The sequence below is a fragment of the Phocoena sinus genome, chromosome 7 (assembly GCF_008692025.1).
Source record: "Phocoena sinus isolate mPhoSin1 chromosome 7, mPhoSin1.pri, whole genome shotgun sequence".
NCBI classification, from domain to species: domain Eukaryota; kingdom Metazoa; phylum Chordata; class Mammalia; order Artiodactyla; family Phocoenidae; genus Phocoena; species Phocoena sinus.
In genome coordinates, this window is record NC_045769.1 from 55,232,958 (window position 1) to 55,257,443 (window position 24,486).

General features: G+C 39.5%; 1 protein-coding gene across 1 annotated transcript in view; it reads left to right on the top strand.

The window, feature by feature from the left end:
• Positions 1-24,486, top strand: part of TTN (titin) — a 281,733-nt gene that overhangs the window by 87,001 nt on the left and 170,246 nt on the right. The window contains 37 exon segments of the mRNA XM_032637061.1: positions 182-460; positions 582-863; positions 1,645-1,923; positions 2,037-2,324; positions 2,479-2,757; positions 2,852-3,130; positions 3,234-3,512; positions 3,631-3,918; positions 4,185-4,472; positions 5,016-5,297; positions 5,558-5,836; positions 5,956-6,237; positions 6,385-6,663; positions 6,757-7,044; positions 8,025-8,303; positions 8,399-8,677; positions 8,779-9,057; positions 9,197-9,484; positions 9,628-9,915; positions 11,160-11,441; positions 11,664-11,942; positions 12,364-12,645; positions 12,762-13,040; positions 13,564-13,851; positions 13,963-14,241; positions 14,355-14,633; positions 14,723-15,001; positions 15,597-15,884; positions 16,019-16,306; positions 16,856-17,146; positions 20,040-20,327; positions 20,921-21,013; positions 21,134-21,419; positions 22,205-22,388; positions 22,596-22,685; positions 22,782-23,049; positions 23,158-23,418. Coding sequence (XP_032492952.1) covers positions 182-460; positions 582-863; positions 1,645-1,923; positions 2,037-2,324; positions 2,479-2,757; positions 2,852-3,130; positions 3,234-3,512; positions 3,631-3,918; positions 4,185-4,472; positions 5,016-5,297; positions 5,558-5,836; positions 5,956-6,237; positions 6,385-6,663; positions 6,757-7,044; positions 8,025-8,303; positions 8,399-8,677; positions 8,779-9,057; positions 9,197-9,484; positions 9,628-9,915; positions 11,160-11,441; positions 11,664-11,942; positions 12,364-12,645; positions 12,762-13,040; positions 13,564-13,851; positions 13,963-14,241; positions 14,355-14,633; positions 14,723-15,001; positions 15,597-15,884; positions 16,019-16,306; positions 16,856-17,146; positions 20,040-20,327; positions 20,921-21,013; positions 21,134-21,419; positions 22,205-22,388; positions 22,596-22,685; positions 22,782-23,049; positions 23,158-23,418 — 9,948 coding nt within the window.

The window sequence follows — 24,486 nt, forward strand, 5'->3', positions numbered from 1 at the left end:
TTCTCGGCCAGTGAAGCAGAGTGATTTTGTAAAGGCTGATGACTTCTCTGAAGCTGTTACTCCTAAAGTGATAGTGCTAGACCTATTATAGTATCTTGATTCATTCTTCCAATTTAAAAACAAAGAAATAAAAATATGAAGTTAGGTAGCCCAGTTCATGAGGAATTCTTGCTTTTTACAGAACCACCTGTTTTTAGCAGCTTCCCTCCTGTGGTAGAAACCCTTAAAGATGCTGAAGTTAGTCTTGAATGTGAACTTTTGGGAACACCACCATTTGAGGTGGTTTGGTACAAAGATAAGCGACAACTCCGAAGTAGCAAGAAATACAAGATCGCATCCAAAAATTTCCATGCCAGTATTCACATTCTCAGTGTCAACACTTCAGATATTGGTGAATACCACTGCAAAGTACAGAATGAAGTAGGAAGTGATACCTGCATTTGTACTGTAAAATTAAAAGGTATGCATTATTTCCTACTCATGGCAGAAATGGCAGGAACGTGCAAAATGCTTATTTGTTTTCTCTCTTCCATTATCTCGACAATCTTTCCAACAATCTCCATCCGTCTTTCCCTCTTCAGAACCACCAAGATTTGTCTCCAAACTGAACAGCCTCACGGTTGTAGCTGGTGAGCCCGCTGAGTTACAAGCATCTATAGAAGGCACCCAGCCTATTTCTGTCCAGTGGCTTAAAGAAAAGGAAGAAGTGATTAGAGAAAGTGAAAACATCAGAATTACATTTGTGGAAAATGTGGCAACTCTGCAGTTTGCAAAAGCAGAGCCAGCTAATGCTGGGAAGTATATCTGCCAAATCAAGAATGATGGTGGAATGAGGGAGAACATGGCCACGTTGACTGTTTTAGGTTGGTACAATATGGCGCGATAGTTCCTTGATACAAGGAGGTGCCAAACGCTGAGATGACTTACTAAGAGATACTGGTAGAGTCTCCTGTTTTGAATTTCTAGAACTATGTCAGTCGTCACCCATTTCAAAGGTTTACGGGAAAGGACCTTTCAAACACTCCTTTCTGTGTCTGTGAGCCTAACAAAAATGAGCCGTCTCTTATTATTTTCTTGATGGGTTACAGATGTAATCATGACTATCTTTTGTTGAAGCATGAAAAAATTGGGAGCCCAGCATATGCTACAAGGAAATTTTTTCCGAAAGTAATAGTTGTTAAAGCTGACAAGAACTCCAAAGATCAAAGTTTGATAGGAACGACTTGCACTTTCATCTTTGGGCATATTCATTTTCAATTTTGCCATTGTTTGGATAACAACTTTCAAAAAACTGTCTTTAGCACCTCAAAGTAGAACAGAAATACTGAGTAATTCATAACAACATGCAGGCTTTGTTCTAGAGAGGGTCAAGTGCAAATCAATATATGTCAACATTGATTTGTACATTGAATTGTTTTGGAAGTCAACTAATGCACCAACATATTTCTTAATAATAACTCGTATAATTTCGTGACAGTGTGTAATTATGGAATCACATTTTAAGGTCTAGAGAAAGAGAGAGAGAGAGAGAGAGAGAGCCCTAAGATATCCATATCATTGGAAGAAACAGTGTTAATGAATTTGATAGTAGAAACAAGGTAAAGTTAACAGGCTTTGACAGATGGCTATCACATTTTATTTCAGAGCCTGCGGTCATTGTCGAGAAGGCAAGTTCGATGGCAGTGACTGCAGGAGAAACGTGCACTCTGGAGTGTAAGGTGGCTGGCACTCCTGAACTCTCAGTCGAATGGTACAAGGATGGAAAGCTGTTGACCAGCAGCCAAAAACACAAATTTAGCTTCTACAACAAAATCTCTTCCTTAAAGATTCTCTCCGTTGAAAAGCAAGATGCAGGCACATACACTTTCCAGGTTCAAAATAATATCGGAAAAAGCAGCTGCACAGCTGTGGTTGATGTTTCAGGTTAGTTCCGATATGTTCTTCCCATTGCTTAAGCAAATTCCTTTCACACGCTTTCTTCTCTCAAGTGTCTTCTATTCTTTCAAACCACGAGTCTCTTGCCTCTCCTCATGCAGACCGAATGGTTCCTCCCTCTTTCACACGAAGTCTGAAAGATACAGTTGGGGTCCTGGGTACATCTTGCGTCTTGGAGTGCAAAGTAGCTGGATCATCACCTATCTCTGTTGCCTGGTTTCATGAGAAAACCAAGATTGTCAGTGGAGCAAAGTACCAAACTACGTTTTCAGATAATGTCTGCGCGTTGCAGCTGAATTCTCTGGACTCATCGGACATGGGCAATTACACATGCATGGCTGCTAATGTCGCTGGGTCTGATGAATGCCGTGCTGTGTTGGCTGTACAAGGTCAGTGTTAGACGCTCACACCCTTTCTTATGAGTTCCTCTTTGGGTACATATCCAGTTTGACACACATTCAAAAGTGCTCTTCTTTTTGATTCAAAATTGCAACTAAATTCGATGCTTACAGGATCTTATCATTGTCCTCCTTGTCTGTGTAGAACCACCCTCTTTTGTGAAGGAACCTGAACCTTTGGAAGTACTACCAGGCAAAAACATCACCTTCACAAGTGTCATTAGAGGAACACCTCCATTCAAGGTTGGCTGGTTCAGAGGTGCCAGAGAACTGGTGAAAGGAGACAGATGTAACATCTATTTTGAAGACACCGTGGCAGAACTGGAATTATTTAATGTCGACACATCTCAGAGTGGGGAATATACCTGTGTGGTTTCTAACAATGCCGGCCAAACATCCTGCACTACCCGTCTCTTTGTAAAAGGTTTGCTTCAGTGCATTTGTGCTTCCTACTTTTTAAGGGACATCTTTGTTTGTGTTTTCACTGTGTTTAACTGCTGTGCTTTGTCACTCCCCAGAACCAGCTGTATTTGTGAAGAAATTAAGTGGTCACTCTGTAGAGCCAGGGAAGTCCATCATTCTGGAGAGCACCTACACTGGAACACTCCCCATTTCAGTTACCTGGAAAAAGGCTGGTGTGAACATTACACCATCTGAAAAATGCAACATAGTCACAACAGAGAAGACCTGCATCCTGGAAATTCTGAATAGCACAAAAGGAGATGCAGGACAGTATTCTTGTGAGATTGAAAACGAGGCAGGAAGGGATGTTTGTGAAGCTCTGGTATCTACATTAGGTGTGTTTCTTATTCTCAAATGATTGGCATTTGTCTAACATGAGGCATGGTTTGTGTGCTTTTCTTTAATTCCAGTTGCTGACTGTGAATCTTTCTTCTTTAGAACCACCTTATTTTGTTACGGAACTGAAGCCTCTGGAGGCATCAGTTGGAGATTCGGTTTCTTTACAATGCCAAGTTGCTGGGACACCAGAAGTTACAGTGTCTTGGTACAAAGGCGATACCAAGTTACGGTCAACTCCTGAATACAGGACCTATTTTACAAACAATGTGGCCACACTTGTTTTTAATAAAGTGAACATCAATGACAGTGGAGAATACACATGTAAAGCAGAAAACAGTATAGGGACTGCTTCTTCTAAGGCTGTCTTCAGAATTCAAGGTGATGATATTATTTAAGAAATTAAGAAGTTTCTTTTTTCCTTGTCTTCACTCTTATCTTTATGGGGAAATTTTTATTTCATCTACTAATGCCTCAAGTATTACTTGTCTTCCAACAGAGTCCCAGCTCCCACCTTCCTTTGCAAGGCAATTAAAGGATATCGAACAAACTGTTGGGTTACCAGTTACCCTCACTTGTCGACTGAATGGCTCCGCACCCATCCAAGTGTGCTGGTATAGAGATGGGGTACTTTTACGAGACGATGAAAATCTACAGACATCATTTGTAGATAATGTGGCAACTTTAAAAATTTTGCAAACAGACTTGAGTCACTCTGGCCAATACTCCTGCTCAGCTTCTAATTCACTTGGAACAGCATCTTCCAGTGCTAGACTGACAGCAAGAGGTTTGTTCCTATGTTACTCTCTCTCTTTGCAAACCATAGCTTCTTTTTTTTTTTTTTTTTTTTGCTGTACAATCAAAATTTGTATTTTATAACTAATAAACATCTTAAAATTTTGTATTTTCTTTAATAGAATGGATCAAAGATAAATTACATAATTAGGAGAATCTCCTTTTACAAACCATAACTTCTTAGTCATTGTCAAAGTAGAAATGGCCAATAAAAAAGAGAAAAAAAAACCCATGTTGCCTTTTCTTCTCATCTTTCAGAACCTAAGAAATCTCCCTTCTTTGACATCAAGCCTGTATCTATAGATATTATTGCTGGGGAAAGTGCTGACTTTGAGTGTCATGTTACTGGTGCTCAACCAATGCGAATTACTTGGTCAAAAGATAACAAGGAAATCCGTCCTGGAGGAAACTACACAATTACATGTGTGGGAAACACTCCCCACTTGAGAATTCTTAAAGTAGGCAAAGGAGACTCTGGTCAGTATACTTGCCAAGCAACCAACGATGTTGGCAAAGACATGTGCTCAGCTCAACTCAGTGTAAAAGGTATCTTCACATGGCATTTACCAATATCGTTCTTTCCCATGTTGTGTAATTTTCTTTGAAAAGTTTCTTTAGTTTGTAAATGTTCGGGATAAAGTAACTGGATCATGTTGGAATTTGTATGTTAGTGGTGGAGGCAACATTCATCGAAGTTCTGTTTTCTCTTTATTTTGTTCTTTAAGTTAGTGAATCTCTAAGAGTAGTCTTATCAGAGGGTTGTTTAATTGAAATTTGTTAAATGTTGTTTCAACTCTCTCTTTTTTCACTCTTTCCTATTATGTGGCATTCTGACTTACCATTTTGATCAAATACCTCTATAATACATTAACTTACATGTTTTAGTTTCCGTATCCAAACTACAAAGATTAACTTGCCAATTAAATTCTCTATTAAAATATTAAAAGTTTATTTAATAGAAAAGATAAATATATTTTACCACAAAGCTCTCAGAAAGTACATATATTCTTACTAATAAAACAGATTTTAAATGTATTTATGGACTCTTCAGCTACAAACGTAAGCTGTTTTTTTCCTTTGACTTACTAGAACCTCCAAAGTTTGTTAAGAAATTAGAAGCTTCAAAAGTTGCAAAGCAGGGAGAATCCACCAAACTGGAATGTAAAATAAGCGGTTCCCCGGAAATCAAAGTTTTGTGGTTCCGAAATGACGGTGAACTTCATGAAAGTTGGAAATACAACATGTCATTCATGGATTCTGTGGCATCGCTCACCATCAATGAAGCCAGCACAGAGGATAGTGGGGACTATATCTGTGAAGCCCATAATGGTGTTGGGGACGCCAGCTGCAGCACAGCCCTGACGATTAAAGGTTAGACATGCTAAGCTGCTTTCTTTCTTCCTTCTCCTCTGATCTGGATTCTTTCTCAGCAATGTTCTGAGCTCCAAAATAAAAAGGCTAGTTAAGGGGATTTGCTTGCAATTCTTAAACTAGTTTTTATGACTAGACATTTCTTATGTTAGTATACTGTCATATGGTCACACCAGGCACTCAACGATTTAGACTCTAAAATATTTTTTCCCTTTCATTAGGCAAATGCTCTCATTGCTTATCTTCTTTTCTTCTGGTAGCACCTCCTGTTTTCACCCAGAAGCCTTCTCCAGTAGGAGCCCTTATAGGTTCTGATGTTATCTTCCAATGTGAAATTTCGGGAACCCCCCCATTTGAAGTGGTGTGGGTTAAAGATCGAAAGCAAGTTCGGAGCAGCAAGAAATTTAAAATCACTTCGAAAAATTTTGATACAAGTCTCCACATCCTTAATCTGGAAGCTGCCGATGTAGGAGAATATCACTGCAAAGCTGCTAATGAGGTGGGAAGTGACACGTGTGTTTGCACTGTCAAGTTCAAAGGTTTGTATCCGTGGGCACAAAAATATTTATCTCTTGCTTTCATCTTTTCCTGCTTGACCAATAATGTATGTGGCTGTCATTCTCATCTTTTTTCTCTAACCACAAATTTCTTTCATTAGAACCCCCACGGTTTGTGAAGAAGCTAAGTGACACCTCAACCCTCTCTGGGGATGCCGTTGAGTTACGGGCCATAGTGGAAGGCTTCCAGCCCATTGCTGTCATCTGGCTGAAAGATAAAGGTGACATTATCAGAGAGAGTGAAAACACTAGGATTTCATTCATTGATAACGTTGCAACACTCCAACTTGGAAGCCCAGAAGCATCTAACTCTGGAAAATATGTGTGCCAGATCAGAAACGATGCCGGAATGAGAGAGTGTTCAGCAGTCTTGACTGTCCTAGGTTAGTAACAAAGTACAGCCTGAGAAAAAAATCAGGTTGATTGACCCATGATCATTGCCTGCACATATTACTCTTAGCCAATAATATACTGATTACACTCTTAGTTTGAAAGAAGACTTTGTGTTCAATGCAATATACTTCTTTCAGAACCAGCCAGAATCATAGAGAAACCAGAACCCATGACTGTCACTACCGGAAATCCTTTTGCATTAGAGTGTACAGTGGCTGGGACACCAGAACTTTCAGCCAAGTGGTTCAAAGATGGGAGAGAATTATCTGCAGACAGCAAACATCACATCACATTCATCAACAAAGTGGCTTCACTTAAAATCCCTTGTGCAGAAATGAGTGACAAGGGGTTATATAGCTTTGAAGTGAAAAACAGTGTTGGTAAAAGTAACTGCACTGTGTCTGTCCATGTTTCGGGTGAGTAGTATGAGGTTTTTGTGAATATACCATTTTTCCTGGGGTAGAAAATAAGGCTTCTCTTTCAACGGAAAACTACCTTTCTCCACGTAGATCGAGTCGTGCCTCCTTCCTTCATCCGCAAGTTGAAGGACACCAACGCCATCCTGGGGGCCTCGGCGGTTTTGGAGTGCAGAGTCTCCGGCTCCGCGCCCATCTCCGTGGGCTGGTTTCAGGATGGAAATGAGATCGTTAGTGGGCCTAAATGCCAGTCCAGCTTTTCGGAAAACGTCTGTACTTTGAATCTGAGCTTCTTGGAGCCCTCTGATACAGGCACATACACGTGCGTGGCCACCAACGTGGCTGGGTCAGACGAATGCTCGGCCGTCCTGACTGTCCAAGGTCAGTGCACAGGCACCAGGCTGCTGCTTGACTTAGTGACTGCCTCACAGGGGATTTCTTTATTTTGTCTTCGTGTGTAGTCTTTTTTTTGTTGTTGTTGTTGTTTGTTTTTTAACATCTTTATTGGGGTATAATTGCTTTACAATGGTGTGTTAGTTTCTGCTTTATAACAAAGTGAATCAGTTATACATATACATATGTTCCCATATCTCTTCCCTCTTGCGTCTCCCTCCCTCCCACCCTCCCTATCCCACCCCTCCAGGCGGTCAAAAAACACCAAGCTGATATCCCTGTGCTATGCGGGTGCTTCCCACTAGCTATGTACCTTACGTTTGGTAGTGTATATATGTCCATGCCTCTCTCTCGCTTTGTCACAGTTCACCCTTCCCCCTCCCCATATCCTCAAGTCCATTCTCCAGTAGGTCTGTGTCTTTATTCCTGTCTTACCCCTAGGTTCTTCATGACATTTTTTCCCCTTAAATTCCATATATATGTGTTAGCATACGGTATTTGTCTTTCTCTTTCTGACTTACTTCACTCTGTATGACAGACTCTACGTCTATCCACCTCATTACTTCGTGTGTAGTCTTTTTTTTATTATTAATTAATTTGTTATTTTTGACTGTGTTGGGTCTTCGTTTCTGTGCGAGGGCTTTCTCTAGTTGCAGCAAGTGGGGGCCACTCTTCCTCTTGGTGCGCGGGCCTCTCACTATCCTGGCCTCTCTTGTTGTGTAGCACAGGCTCCAGATGTACAAGCTCAGTAGTTGTGGCTCACGGGCCTAGTTGCTCCACGGCATGTGGGATCTTCCCAGACCAGGGCTTGAACCCGTGTGGCCTGCATTGGCAGGCAGATTCTCAACCACTGCGCCACCCGGGAAGCCCTCGTGTGTAGTCTTAATTCCCTTTTCTTCAAGGAGCAAAAGCACTGCTCAATTGGATTTCTTTTTTCTCTTGATCTCCCCCACTCCTGGGGTATCTAGAACCACCATCTTTTGAACAAACCCCTGATTCCTTGGAAGTTCTCCCTGGAATGAGCCTCACATTCACCAGTGTCATTAGAGGCACCCCGCCTTTCAAGGTCAAATGGTTTAAAGGCAGCAGGGAACTGGTGTCAGGGGAGTCATGCAGCATCTCTCTGGAAGATTTTGTCACAGAACTGGAATTGTTTGAGGTGGAGCCATTGCAAAGCGGGGAATATTCTTGCCTCGTGGCTAACGACGCTGGCAGTGCTTCCTGTACCACGCATCTTTTTGTGAAAGGTTTGCTCTTTTCTCCAAAAACATGTATCTTTAGCATTCTTTTCTGATTCTTTATTTGAAGATGCCACTTCTGCTCTGCTGTTTTCTCCTTCTAGAACCAGCCACCTTTGTGAAAAGATTGGCTGATTTCAGCATCGAGACAGGAAACCCCATCGTTCTCGAGGCCACGTTTACCGGCACACCTCCCATCTCGGTGAGCTGGATGAAGAATGAGTTCCCCCTTACACAATCTCGGAATTGCAGCATTACCATGACGGAAAAATCTACGATCCTAGAAATTCTTGATAGCACAATAGAGGATTATGCACAATACGGTTGCCTCATAGAAAATGAGGCCGGTCAAGATATTTGTGAAGCGCTGGTATCTGTCTTAGGTATGTTGACAGTTACCTCTTCTTATTGCTCTCTTTTCTTTCTTTTAATACATCCTCTTTTAGCTAGTATGATTGATTGATTACCATCCTTTCTACCTTAGAACCACCTTATTTTATTGAGCCTCTGGAACACATGGAAGCAGCCGTCGGAGAACCTGTAACTTTACAGTGTAAAGTGGATGGAACCCCAGAAATTAGAATTTCTTGGTATAAAGAACACACAAAGCTACGATCGGCTCCTGCGTATAAAATGCAATTCAGAAATAATGTTGCCTCCTTAGTAATCAACAAAGTGGATCCCAGTGACGTGGGAGAATACACGTGCAAGGCTGAAAACAGCGTGGGGGCAGTGGCTTCCTCAGCTGTGCTCGTTATCAAAGGTGATGATCATTCTCCTAACAAGTCTTGCTGTGTGTTGACAGATCCACTTTCTTAAAAACGTCACAATGTTAATGGGTTGAAGTATGCTGTGGGTGTTTTCTCTCTTGTAAATAAGGATTGTCTGTGACTCCCTTCCAGAGCGCAAACTTCCACCTTCCTTTGCAAGAAAACTGAAGGATGTTCAGGAGACCCTTGGCTTCCCAGTTGCATTTGAATGTCGCATCAATGGCTCAGAACCTCTTCAAGTGTCTTGGTACAAAGATGGGGTGCTTTTGAAAGACGATGCTAATTTGCAAACATCTTTTGTTCATAATGTAGCAACTCTTCAGATTTTGCAAACTGACCAGAGCCATGTTGGTCAGTACAATTGCTCTGCTTCTAATCCTCTTGGGACAGCTTCATCCAGTGCGAAGCTCATCCTCTTAGGTGGGTAGCTCATCACATTACCCTCTTCATCATAAAGCAGTTTCACTGCTCCGGGCCACCAAAGGTCTGGTGCCACTTAGTTTCTGCTCCACGTCTGGGAGCATGAAAACTGAAGTCACCATGTTGGTCTTCATTCTTTTCAGACCATGAAGTGCCTCCTTTCTTTGATCTAAAGCCTGTGTCAGTAGATCTTGCTCTCGGAGAAAGTGGTTCTTTTAAATGTCACATAACTGGAACTGCACCAATCAAGATCACCTGGGCCAAAGATAACCGAGAGATTCGCCCTGGAGGCAACTACAAGATGACTTTGGTTGAAAATACTGCCACTCTGACGGTTCTCAAAGTAGGCAAAGTCGATGCTGGGCAATACACCTGCTATGCAAGCAACGTCGCTGGAAAAGACTCTTGTTCTGCTCATCTGGGTGTACAAGGTACTTGTTCAAGTGAAATAGTAAGGTCTCATTTCAACATCTGAAAATATAGGAGAAAGCGTGTGCTTGAAAGATACGTTTAGGACTGTGGTCTAGGAATTGGAAGTGATTGAACAGATCCAGGGTCTTCTAAGTGGGAGCAAGTTTTTTATAATGTTTATTTAAAAAAATATAAAACATGGACTGAAGGTCCATTTTCAAAGGCTGAAATTGCAAGAAAACCCAAGTTTGAAAGAAATTATCTTAGGACAATAAAAGGAAGTTGTCTCGAATGACTTACTTTCCACATTAGTTTATAAATTAATGGATTTTGTTCCTCGAGGGGCTAGCAGAGCCCCAAACTATCAAGCCCTTCAAGAAGAGTCAGATTGTGTCAACTTCTTTTCCTCTACTAGCTCCACTTAAATAACAATGGAAGCCAGGGGACTGGGGAGTACATCAATATCTGACATCATGGAAGGCAACCATGTCTCTCTGTAGCATGTTCAAGGCTGCTGTGGTCAGAAATCAAACATTTAACTCAATGAGCTGCTGGTCTAACCCATGAGAGCATTTTTAAGGGTTTTAATGGTGATAGTTTATAAATAACTTCAAATTAAAACAGAGTTAGATTTAGCAGCCCACGTGCTCTGTGATATATCGCTAGTTATTTTTATCTCCCTAAACTTGAATTTTTTGATTCAGTTAATGAAGAAAGCAGTCGCTCTCCCCACTTCAAAGGAATATTATGAAGGTTGAAGAAATATCTATTTAAGGCCTATGAGAGAAAATAGCTCTTTAAAATCTTAAGATATCTAACCCAATTTTGCTACTCTGACTCTTCATGGTACATAACTGATATCTTTGCAGCCACAGGAAATAGACCGTCCTGTGCTGGTTCACGTACAAGAAAGTAATCAAACTCTCTCAATCCCTGTAAACCATAGTGTGATTTCACCAACAGATACACACTCTGACTGTGTTCTTGCACAAAGTGATTCTTTTGCTGGTAGGAGGATTGCACAAAAGGGATTAATGTCTCTTCCTCTTTCCTTTTGCAATAATATTTGATGTGGGTGCTTACAAAAATAAATATATTTTATAGGAATTTTCTAGTTAAGTTTCACCTAACTATTCTTCCTGGAACTGCAGCAAATAAATTTGTTTTCCAGAGCTAAAGACCTCTCTGTTTGATTTTTCACTTCATCCTGAATTACATGTGTCTTCCCATCTCTTCCCTTGTGTTTTCTGTCTTGCTTCCATAGAACCCCCCAGGTTCATTAAGAAGCTAGAACCTTCAAGAATCATGAAACAAGATGAATCTACAAGATATGAATGTAAAGTAGGAGGGTCTCCAGAAATCAAAGTTTTATGGTATAAGGACGAGACTGAAATTCAAGAGAGCAGTAAATTCAGAATGTCATTCCACGACTCGGTGGCGGTATTGGAAATGCACGCGCTCAGTGTAGAAGACAGCGGAGACTACACGTGCGAGGCCTGCAACGCAGCGGGCAGAGCAAGCAGCAGCACCACCTTAAAAGTTAAAGGTCAGCTCCTACCCTTCTTTCATGTTTTTCACGTTAACTTCCTCCTAGTTGTCCTCTCAATTCCCTGTTTGACTCTCTCCGTCGAGGTTCTAAAAATTTTAAAGGACACAATAGAAAATCGAGTGTAGTGTTCTCTCTCTATGGTGGAATGGAAAACTGATTCTTACTTGTAACTACATAGTTACAGAACACATCCTAATGTTCCTTTTTTCCTAACTTTAGAACCACCCGTTTTCCGCAAAAAGCCTCATCCCGTTGAGACACTGGAAGGAGCTGATGTTCACCTTGAATGTGAGCTTCAGGGCACCCCCCCGTTTCAAGTTTCTTGGCATAAAGACAAGAGAGAACTTAGGAGTGGCAAGAAGTACAAGATAATGTCTGAGAACTTCCTGACGAGTATTCACATCCTGAGCGTCAGTGCTGCAGACGTTGGGGAATATCAGTGTAAAGCCACGAACGATGTGGGGGGAGACACCTGTGTTGGTTCCATCACTCTGAAAGGTTAGAGTGACTCCATCCTCTTCTGCTTACAGTTTTCCTTCTAACTTTAATACCCTGTTGGCCCCTCAGCTCTTGCCCCATCCTTTACCACTAGCTGTCTTGTACTTTTCCCCTCTCTCCTTTCTAAATCCTTTTATAGTTAGCACGCATCCTATTTCCAAATCCTACTAATTACCCTTTTAGACAATTTTCCCAGTAGGTTTTGATTGGATTTAGAAAGCTAGAGAGGCCAAGATGTTCGACTCTTTCTGCTTAGTACAAACTCTAATGCATCTCTGCTCCCATTCACCAAAAATGCCTCTTCTTTAAGAAATAGAAACAACACATGATCACCAGTTTGATTCCTAGCATTCATAGCTTTGAGGGAAATACCCATAGCCCCACACATTTTAAATCCCTGATTTTGCCTCTTTTTCATCAGCACCACCAAGATTTGTGAAGAAGCCCAGTGACATTTCTGCCATCGTTGGTGAAGAAGTTCAGCTTCAGGCTGCTATTGAAGGCACTGAGCCCATTTCCGTGGTGTGGTTCAAAGACAAGGGGGAGATGGTCAGAGAAAGTGACAATATATGGATCTCTTATTCAGAAAACATTGCAACCCTACAGTTTTCAAGAGTGGAAACAGCCAGTGCCGGGAAATACACCTGTCAGATCAAAAATGATGCTGGAATGCAAGAGTGCTTCACCACAGTGTCCATCCTCGGTTAGTGCAGATAGAATGTCATCATGAATAGAAGGCACGCACTTACCAGTACTCGTGTCTTCTTTAGTTTTTCAATGTGATTTTAACATTTGAAAACAATTTACATCTCGTTCCAGAGCCTGCAGCAATTGTCGAAAAGCCAGAATCCATAAAAGTGACCACGGGAGACACCTGTACCTTGGAGTGCATGGTCACTGGCACACCCGAACTCACTACTAAGTGGTTTAAGGAGGCAAAAGAGCTGACAAGTGACAGCAAATACAAAATAAGCTTCTTCAACAAAATATCTGGCCTTAAGATTATTAACGTGGCCCCCAGTGACAGTGGGGTGTACAGTTTTGAGGTGCAAAACCCTGTGGGCAAAGACAGCTGCACAGCCTCAGTTCATGTTTCAGGTTGGTTGGTTGGGCTTTTGTTTCAATGTTATTATAGTATAGTTCCTGGTTTACATACGTGTGTATAAGAAACTCCACATTCTACAGCGTGACATGAGTCTGACATCCTCTGAATCAGCAAAATCAGAGGTAATAGACCTATAGAGTTAGAAGAAAACCAAGTCCCAAAGTTCTATCCCTTTCTTTTGGAGGAATTTCCACAATTCAGGGTGGTAGGAGTAACACTTAATCCCTGGATATGGAATAAGGATATGTAGTCTTCTACTGTCACTTATGCTGGAGTAATTCTCCACATAATGATTCATAGCAAAGAGAGACCAAAATTCCTACCTAATAAGTCAACTAGCATGTCTTGTCCACTGATTCTCAAGGCTTTCCATGGTGTGACCCCACTGGGAACTCTGTGATATCCTCACAGAAGAGCCAGATGGATCTAGGCATACTCCATCAAAAAGACAATAATTCTCTCTTCAAATCATTTTATAACTGATGTCCTTGTTTGTTTGATTTTTATCACATTCAGACCGAATTGTGCCTCCTTCATTCACAAGAAAATTGAAAGAGACAAATGGTCTGTCTGGTTCCTCAGTGGTAATGGAGTGTAAAGTCTATGGATCACCTCCAATCTCCGTCTCCTGGTTCCATGAAGGAAACGAGATCAGCAGTGGAAGGAAGTACCAGACCACCCTGACGGATAACACTTGTGCCTTAACTGTGAACATGCTGGAAGACTCAGACACCGGCAACTACACATGTATAGCTACTAATGTGGCTGGTTCTGATGAGTGCAGTGCTCCTTTGACTGTGAGAGGTCAGCTAAAAATAACAGCAAAATAGAATTGCATTTCATTATTTATTCAACATTTTTGTCATCAAAATTCAAAAGTGGTAAACTTTTTACGGTATGTGCTTTTTTGTTTAGAACCACCATCTTTTGTTCAGAAACCTGATCCCATGGATGTTTTAACTGGAACAAATGTAACTTTCACAAGCCTTGTAAAAGGAACACCCCCGTTCAGTGTCAGCTGGTTCAAGGGTAGCAGTGAACTAGTACCAGGGGACAGATGTAATGTGTCTTTGGAGGATTCAGTTGCTGAACTGGAGCTGTTTGATGTAGATACATCACAAAGTGGAGAATATACCTGCATCGTTAGTAATGAAGCTGGCAAAGCTTCTTGTACAACACATCTATATGTAAAAGGTTTGTTTGACTGCCATTCTGCATTTTTACAATTAATATACATGAAATAATAGGTGTGCCTGTATCTGTGTGTGTATGTGCTTTATTTCATGTTTTCAATTCGCCTGCTACAGCCCCAGCCAAATTTGTGAAGAAGCTCAATGATTACAGCCTAGAGAAAGGAAAACCCCTGATCCTAGAGGGCACGTATACTGGAACTCTTCCTATTTCAGTTACATGGAAGAAAAATGGCGCAAATATAGCTCCTTCTCAGAGGTGTCATATAACCACAACTGAAAAATCTGCAATCCTGGAAATTCCAAGCAGCACAGTGGAGGATGCAGGACAGTACAACTGTTACATTGAAAACGCTTCCGGGAAAGACTCCTGTTCGGCACAAATCCTGATACTAGGTGTGTTATGATTGCACATTCGTATCTTTATATACAAATAACCATCCTGGCATGTCTCATTCATGACTGGTTATCTCTCTTGGCTGCAGAACCACCATATTTTGTCAAGCAGTTGGAGCCTGTGAAGGTGACCATTGGAGATTCTGCCTCTTTGCAATGCCAACTTGCTGGGACCCCTGAAATTGGGGTGTCCTGGTATAAAGGAGATATGAAATTGAGACCCACGACTACCTACAAAATGCATTTTAGGAACAATGTTGCTACACTGGTTTTCAACCAGGTTGATAGTAATGACAGTGGAGAATATATCTGCAGGGCTGAAAACAGTGTGGGAGAAGTTTCTTCATCAACTTTCCTGACTGTTCAAGGTGATTGCAATATTTTTTAAGTGAATGAATGTGTTTCTTTTGAAAAAGATTTAAAATATCTGGCGAGGATCTTCTTTTTTGGAAAATCTTCCCAAATGCAAAACTTTCTTCTTAAGTAGTTCTGCCTATAAATTAGCAGTTTCTCTTTTTTGATCACCTTTACAGAGAGAGGTAAAATGACTAATCTTCAGTTGGAAGATCATGTCATCATTTGTCTCTATAATTAAATCTTTCAGAAAAATGAGTAACCATATTTTTTTAAATTCCACCCATGGGTGTCTCATGCAGATCGCTAGAAAGCAGTCTTAAAAAGTAAGAAAATCTGCTACATGCCGGAGATGTACCTTAAGCCAATGAGTTTCTCTGCTGGCTTACATATTTTTACACCTACCATGCGTCAGCGTGGCATCAAAGTAAAACTTTTGCTCCAAAAATTTACCTACTTTTCTTTGAGTCCAAGTTAATTCAGGATATGTGAATACCTCCTGATATTTTTATAGGAATCCCATTATTTATATAACAATAATTGTGAGAAGAATATTCAGTAAATTCAAAATGTCCAGAATTATTCATTACTTTAATTCCATTCCTACAGAGGAAAAACTTCCACCATCATTTTCTCGACAGTTGAGAGATGTTCAAGAAACGGTCGGGCTGCCAGTTGTTTTTGAGTGTGCTGTCAGTGGATCAGAACCTATCTCGGTGTCTTGGTTTAAAGATGGCAAGCCGTTGAAAGACAGCCCCAATGTACAAACATCATTTTTAGATAATGTAGCCACTCTCAATATTTTTCAAACAGATCGGAGTTTTGCAGGCCAGTATTCTTGCACAGCTACAAATCCTATAGGTTCTGCTTCTTCCAGTGCCAGACTCATTCTCACAGGTGTGTGGATTCTTAAACTTCTATTTCTGTAATTAAATTTTTTATAACCAAATTTGAAATTAGAGGAGGATGATTTGTGTGAACTGGGATGGTCAAGTATGGAGCCTGAAACCGTCTTTCTGCTCTCCTCTCAGAGGGGAAGAACCCACCCTTCTTTGACATCCCTCTTGCCCCTGTGGTTGCTGTGGTGGGAGACAGTGCGGACTTTGAGTGCCATGTGACTGGGACACAACCAATAAAGGTCACCTGGGCCAAAGACAACAGAGAGATCCAAAGTGGCGGAAACTATCAGATTAGTTATCTGGAAAACAGTGGCCACCTGACAATCCTGAAAGTAGACAAAGGAGACTCTGGACAGTATACCTGCTATGCTGTCAATGAAGTGGGAGAGGACTCCTGCGTGGCACAGCTCAATATAAAAGGTATCTTTGTATATCACATCCTAAGGGTGTGGTTTTATTAGGACAAATGAAATTTAGCACATTTTTAAACCACTGACATAAAAATGTTTCAGAAGAAATGTTTCTCTAGAGAAAAGGTGATCTTTTAAAATCTGTATTTCTCTAAGTTTTTATATATCCTACATAACCCTAAGACCACTCCTTCCCCCCCTTTTTTCTTTTTTTTTTTTACAAATATCTGGTTCTGTAAATGACCATAAGTTATTCTTATCATCCATCCCATAAATCAGAGAACAGTTTAAAATAAGCTTGTGAAAATAAAAGAAAAAAACCCACAACATTGTAAATCAACTATATGCCAATGTAAAATTTAAAAAAATTGTTTTAATTTAAAAATAAAATAAGCTTGTGGAAGGAGGCCAAAATGTTTAGCAACATTACACTGATATGCTGTATTCAGTTGGTCAGCATTGACTTTGAACTTAAAATATGACTTTTCTTTCTTGAAAAGCCTCCTATTAGTAACCTACTTCTGGATTCCACTTCATGTATCCTTGAACTATCTTACAGAGCGGCTAATTCCACCAAGTTTCACTAAAAAACTCTCGGAGACAGTAGAAGAAACAGAAAGGAACTCTTTCAAACTCGAGGGCCGTGTTGCTGGTTCCCAGCCTATTTCTGTCGCTTGGTACAAAAATAACGTAGAGATCCATCCAACGTCTAACTGTGAAATCACATTCAAGAACAACACACTTCTGCTGCAAGTCAAGAAGGCAGGCATGGACGACGCTGGTTTGTACACGTGCAAAGTGTGGAATGATGCAGGCTCTGCTCTGTGTACATCTTCAGTCGTCATCAAAGGTAAGTCACCTTCAGAGCCCCTGGCATGATGTGTTTTTCTTTACTGCCTATTAGACAGCCGTGTGTGTTTCTTCTGACATCTCGACAAAGTAAGTTATAACAGATATGAATATATATTATTTAATTGGCTTGCCACAATTCCACATATGTTTACTAAAAAACATACATTAGTTGTAATTTAATTATGTGGCCCAGGAAAGTAGGTGTCACATAATAAATGGACTGTACCTTAGCTTGTAAATCACATCTCGAAATTCTCTCAGGTAGTTAGAAGTCTAAGTCTACTTTGAAATTCATACATAAGTGACATAAATTTTTATGAGGCACATTTGTTTTGAAATTTTTTCAAATTCTCATAATTGAATATTGCGTTACCTTTGCTTATTATGAGTCTATCACATTCTGAAACATTCTCTTTTCTAAGGATATTTCTAAAGGATTATTGTCTGACATATATTGCCCAAAGCTTTTAGCCTGTAAATGAATATTAACCTCATACAGAAGGGTAAAATTTGCTCAGAAAGAAAAAGAAATGGGTGGAAAGATGTTACATATCATTATGAATACACAGTCATAGCTTGAGGCAAAGAAATAGACTGTATTGTTTAAGGAGATCTTCTCAATCTGATCCTCTAACCATAATGGCTTCATCCATATAACTTTTTTTTCTTTCTTAACATCTTTATTGGAGTATAATTGCTTTACAATGGTGTTAGTTTCTGCTGTAAAACAGGGTGAATCAGCTATGCACATATATATATATATCCTCATATCTCCTCCCTCTTGTGTCTCCCTCCCACCCTCCCTATCCCAATCCTATAGGTGGTCACAAAGCACTGAGCTGATCTCCCTGTGCTATGTAGCTGCTTCCCACTAGCTATCTGTTTTACATTTGGTAGTGTATATATGTCCATGCCACTCTCTCACTTTGTCCCAGCTTACCCTTCCCCCTCCCCGTGTCCTCAAGTCCATTCTCTATGTCTGCATCTTTATTCCCGTCCTGCCCCTAGGTTTGTCAGAACTTTTTTTTTTTTTTAGATTCCATATATATGTTTTAGCATATGGTATTTGTTTTTCTCTTTCTGACTTACTTCACTCTGTATGACAGACTCTAGGTCCATCCACCTCACTACAAATAACTCAATTTCGTTTCTTTTTATGGCTGAGTAATATTCCATTGTATATATGTGCCACATCTTCTTTATCCATTCATCTGTCGATGGACACTTAGATTGCTTCTATGTCCTGGCTATCGTAAATAGTGCTGCAATGAACATTTTGGTACATGACTGTTTTTGAATTATGGTTTTCTCAGGGTATATGCCCAGTAGTGGGATTGCTGGGTCATATGGTAGTTCTATTTTTAGTTTTTTAAGGAACCTCCATACTGTTCTCCATAGTGGCTGTATCAATTTACATTCCCACCAACAGTACAAGAGGGTTCCCTTTTCTCCACACCCTCTCCAACATTTATTGTTTGTAGATTTTTTGATGATGGCCATTCTGACTGGTGTGAGGTGATACCTCACTGTAGTTTTGATTTGCATTTCTCTAATGATTAATGATGTTGAGCATTCTTTCATGTGTTTGTTGGCAGTCTGTATATCTTCTTTGGAGAGATGTCTATTTAGGTCTTCTGCCCATTTTTGGATTGGGTTCTTTGTTTTTTTAATACTGAGCTGCATGAGCTGCTTGTAAATTTTGGAGATTAGTCCTTTGTCAGTTGGTTCATTTGCAAATATTTTCTCCCATTCTGAGGGTTGTCTTTTCATCTTGTTTATGTTTTCCTTTGCTGTGCAAAAGCTTTTAAGTTTCATTAGGTCCCATTTGTTTCATCCATATAATTATGAGGCAGTTCATCAAAATCACTTAACAGTCTAACTTCCTTGAACAACTGGGAGTTAATTACCAACTCTGATGATCTAGCTGGCCATGTTAGGGTGCACAGACAGTAGGTTAATATCATCAATAGATTAATATTACTAATAAGCTAATATCATTGAGTTAACTTTTTATAATTCTAATTTCATCACTCACTTAATAGTACTTAAATGCGTTTGATTTTTAAAACATTTAGTTAAATGAAGAATGAATACTTAACCATTCATGATGGTTTTACATTGAGTAGATAAATACTCTCTATAGAATTCTGAGGCTTTTTATCCATAGAGTTTAAAAATGGATATCAGAAGTTTTCATCTTTGCAATCATGAATATTGCTTATTTTCCTTATATGTAGGTCTCAAAACCATTCAATAAAATCATTACATAACACCAAGCTATACATGGCCTTCCCATCATGTTACTGATATCTTCTTCATGGGTTTTCATTTGAGCACTGAGCTTCAACGCCTCATTCCTTTGGGCAAAGGTTGGATTTTAAATGCTACTGTAGCTGCATATAATAGCTAAAGATGATCATAAGAGAAAGTCACGTATTAACATGTGGGCTCATGGTTACTCAAATGTTGGCTTTCTTTCCCAGAGGGTAGCAAACATTGTATATCAGGAGCAGAGTTCTCCAATAGGCCCTTCGTTTTTAGGGTTCAGTGAAAATACAGCTGCATGCAGGTTTGAGAGAATCAACGGTGTGCTATATGACATCGAAATTTATAGGAACGGCCAGTGCAGTGTTTGCAGGGCCTAATGTTTGCAAAACACAGATGCTTGGGTAATTCATGGGCAGCATGGCATCTGTTCTTTGCTTGTTTTTAAACCTTTTTCTATTTATAAAATCCAACACATGTAACTATTGCTTTCAGAGACAAAGGCACATGATTCAGTTCTATTATAGCAACCAGTGCTACCTGTTAGAGGCAAAACTTGTTTCTGTTCTGGAGTTTAATATTTTTTTGTTTTTGTGTTCCTCACGAAAGTCCCTTTCTAATTCTAGCACCTAAGAAGCCACCTGTGTTTGATCAGCACCCTACTCCAGTAACAGTTAGTGAAGGAGAATTCGTGCAGCTTAGCTGCCACGTCCAGGGATCAGAACCGATCAGGATCCAGTGGTTGAAGGCTGGCAGGGAAATAAAGCCCTCAGACAGATGCAGCTTCAGCTTTGCTAATGGGACTGCTGTGCTGGAACTCAAGGATGTGTCTAAAGCAGATGCGGGAGATTATGTGTGTAAAGCTTCAAATGTGGCTGGAAGTGACACTTGCAAATCAAAAGTGACCATTAAAGGTACAGACACCTCAAAACTATTATTTGGATTAAGTCAACTGCTTGTGTTTATTTGCTTATTTGCTTATTACAGTTTAAGTAAGAATGGAATTAGATTTTTAGAATTATCAGTTACTGCTCATTTGCAATTTATAGTCTCCTTATTATAATTGAAATATTAGGTAATTTAGTGGCAATAATTTCCACACAAATTTTCTGAAAGTACCCCAAGTTCACCATCACACTTCTTGACCCTTTTTTCACCATATCCAAAAGGATGTAACTAAATGGAGTTCCAAAAATGATCCTGTAATAATGTGACATAAGGTAGCCTGATATCATATCCCTAAAGGAAATCTATATAATAAAACCAAGTTGAGAAATATAAAACTTGATGCTATTAATGTGATTGCAGTTCAATCTGCATGTAATAGCTACAACTAGTTATAAATGTCTATGAAACTGCTTTGTCTTCTATAGTCCACTCTCATATAGGGTGTGTAATATTTGTGACATTGCCAAATTCTTAAAGCCTGTTTTTCAAAGGAAATTATTTATTACAATTTGAAGGTAATTGTGATTTTTTAAAAAAACATGTAAACGTGTTGTTTTAGACAAACCAGCTGCCGTCCCAGCAGCTAAGAAAGCAGCAGTAGATGGAAAACTCTTCTTCATATCAGAACCTCAGAGTATGAGAGTTGTAGAAAGTAAGTACTTCATGAAAATTACATCTTCATCTGTCTTGTACATTTTACTGCTGATTTCATTTCAGAAAAACTGGTTTTGGAAAATTAAATTTTTATTGATTTGTTTTCATTGTTCCTTAGAAACCACTGCAACATTCATTGCGAAAGTTGGAGGTGATCCAGTTCCAGGTGTTAAGTGGACAAAAGGGAAGTGGAGACAACTGAGCCAAGGAGGTCGAATTTTTATCCACCAGAAAGATGGTGAAGCAAAGCTGGAGATCAGAGGCACCACAAAAACCGATTCTGGATTATACCGATGTGTTGCATTTAACAAGCATGGTGAAATTGAAAGTAATGTTAATCTACAGGTGGATGAAAGGAAGCCACAAGAGAAAATTGAAGGAGATCTTAGAGCAATGCTGAAAAAGTAAGTTCAATAAAATACCGTGCACGGTAATGTTCCATTCATGGACCATCCCCTCCAAGATTCAGATTGTGAAAGAACATTAGCATATAGACATTTTAACAGAAACAGATAAGCAAATACACAGTATTTGAGTGGAAGTTAGTGGTGCATTAACATCAATTTCTGAATAATCTTGAGAAAATTTTGAGAATGAGGTGAATTTTTATTAAAATTTTGAACAAAGGAAATGGCCTGTAGAGAAACCTGTGTGTCTAGGCATGAAATTTTTGTTTCTATGTGTAATTTCTCTTGCTCTGAATGGCTTTCTAGATAAACCATTTTAAACATTTTCCATAATTGCCAATAATTTCAGAACCAATTATGTTTGAACATCACTGTTAATCAATTAATCAACATTTAATTTCTACATATTTTCCTCATGATATATGTATTCTTTCTTGATGCTTTCCATGGCTATTATTATTTTTCCTTATAATTCTTTGATTAGCCTCTTTTGTTGTAAAGCTTACAAAAATATTTTTGTTATCCTTTCTTAAACTCTTTGATCAAATTTCCATACTTTGTGACTATAGTCTGATCTTAATCCACTCCACCTCCAAACCCACAATTTTGTTTGTTTGTTTGTTTCACAGTTAACATGGTAAAATTAGTAGTTCTTAAATAAAGGACACAAAACTATTCCTTTGTGAAAAAAATTTTATTACATTTATAATCTTTGAATGATGATAGACAATTCAAAATAAGTAGAAGACAGGTGATTCATGTTTATTTCTTATTTCATTTAGGACTCCAGCCTTAAAGAAAGGAGCTGGGGAAGAAGAGGAAATTGATATCATGGAACTTCTCAAAAATATTGATCCAAAAGAATATGAAAAATATGCCCGCATGTATGGAATCACTGACTTCCGGGGTCTTCTTCAAGCATTTGAAATGCTAAAGCAAAGTCAAGCAGAAGAGACACATAGATTGGTATGATCTTTTATATATAGTATCATCTTTAAAAATTCACACTTGAAACGTCTAACATACGCCTTTTGAGTTTCCAGAACCCTACAGTTGTATAAGATCAGTTAATATAACCTAAGCAGCATCAAAAATGGAGGTTAAATATAATCATTCGTCCTCTAATTCAAATTTTATTCCATATGTAATACTTACGCTTTTTTTCCTCCCTAGGAAATTGAGGAAATAGAGAAGTCAGAGAAGGAAGAAAAGGAATTTGAGGAACTTGTATCATTTATTCAGCAAAGGCTGTCACAGACAGAGGTAAAATGAATTATGCTGATCACAAAATGAAGAAATTATTATTGGGAATTACAAGGGAAGGAGTGACTAATGCATTTTAATTCTTTATTCTCCTAGCCTGTCACTTTGATCAAGGACATTGAAAATCAGACAGTTTTGAAAGATAATGATGCTGTGTTTGAAATTGACATTAAGATTAATTATCCAGAAATCAAGCTTTCGTGGTACAAAGGGACTGAAAAACTGGAACCCAGTGATAAATTTGAAATAAGCATTGATGGTGATCAACATACCCTCAGAGTCAAAAACTGTCAACTTAAAGATCAGGGCAATTATAGATTGGTGTGTGGTCCACACATCGCTAGTGCTAAACTAACTGTAATTGGTAAGGAAAAAGAGTTTTACTATTTTAAAAAAAACTTGTGAGATGAATTTACTACTGAGTACATCACATGTGATATCGTACAAAATGTATATTGTATCATACCCACAGAGCCTGCCTGGGAACGGCATCTTCAGGATGTTACTTTGAAAGAAGGCCAGACTTGTACCATGACTTGCCAGTTTTCTGTGCCAAATGTAAAATCCGAATGGTTCAGAAATGGCAGAATCCTTAAACCCCAAGGTAGATACAAAACAGAAGTGGAGCACAAAGTCCATAAGCTGATCATTGCAGATGTTCGAGCAGAGGACCAGGGTCAGTACACCTGCAAATACGAAGACCTTGAAACTTCAGCAGAGCTCAGAATTGAAGGTGGGTGAAAGACTGTGGCTGGAGTTATCACAGCATTGGTCAGTGGCAAATGTTGTGCAGGACCTCTGCAACCCTGCCATCACATGTATCTTAAAGCGCTTGTGTGGTCTCATTTCCCAACACACATACTCATAGCATTCACTCACGTCTCAAAATCCATTTGAAATCAAAACGGAAGTATTCACATAAGTGCCGATTCTGTTGCATAGTTCTTTTTGACCTGAAGTAGATTTCAGTCTAAACCATGACTTGACTTTCTAACACTTATTTCTGTAAAATTTCATAATTATGCTAAATTCAGTAATTTTTTACAATTCTGTTAAATGCCATAATTCTCACATCTATGATTTTGAATTCTAGAAATAAATCTTAGAAAGGACCAGATTTCATGGCTATGTATCTTGAGGATCTTGGCTAGGAGCTGACATTTTGTTTACACGAATCAATTTGACTCTATCTGTATGAAACTTTATAGATAAAATTAACAACATATGTGATGTGTGATTAGCAGCTATTTTTCAAAAATTATTGTTTCATAGGAAGATCATATTCCAACCTCTGAATCTCTGAAATGAAGTGGAATCCTAGGACGTAGGAGCAACAATATTTATTTCCTAAAGACCTACACCTTTAGACTGCATTCAGCAACATTTGGCTCTAATCATGGGCTCTACTTCCAGGCGTTGCCATTTATAGCTGTTGAAATAACTATGTGACTTATTTACATAAGCATTTCAACATCTCTGACTTGCTTTATAGTGGATATCAAGGCCTGGTTGTATTTTTTTGTTTTGTTTTGTTTGTTTGTTTGTTTTACGGTACGCGGGCCTCTCACCGCCGCGGCCCCCCCCCGCCGCGGGGCACAGGCCCCGGACGCGCAGGCCCAGCGGCCATGGCCCACGGGCCCAGCCGCTCCGCGTCACGCGGGATCCCCCGAGACTGGGGCACGAACCCGCGTCCCCCGCACCGGCAGGCGGACTCCCAACCACCGCGCCACCAGGGAAGCCCGGCCTGGTTGTATTTTAAAGTTCATAAATTTTAAATCTTTTTTCATTTAAAGGATCCAGT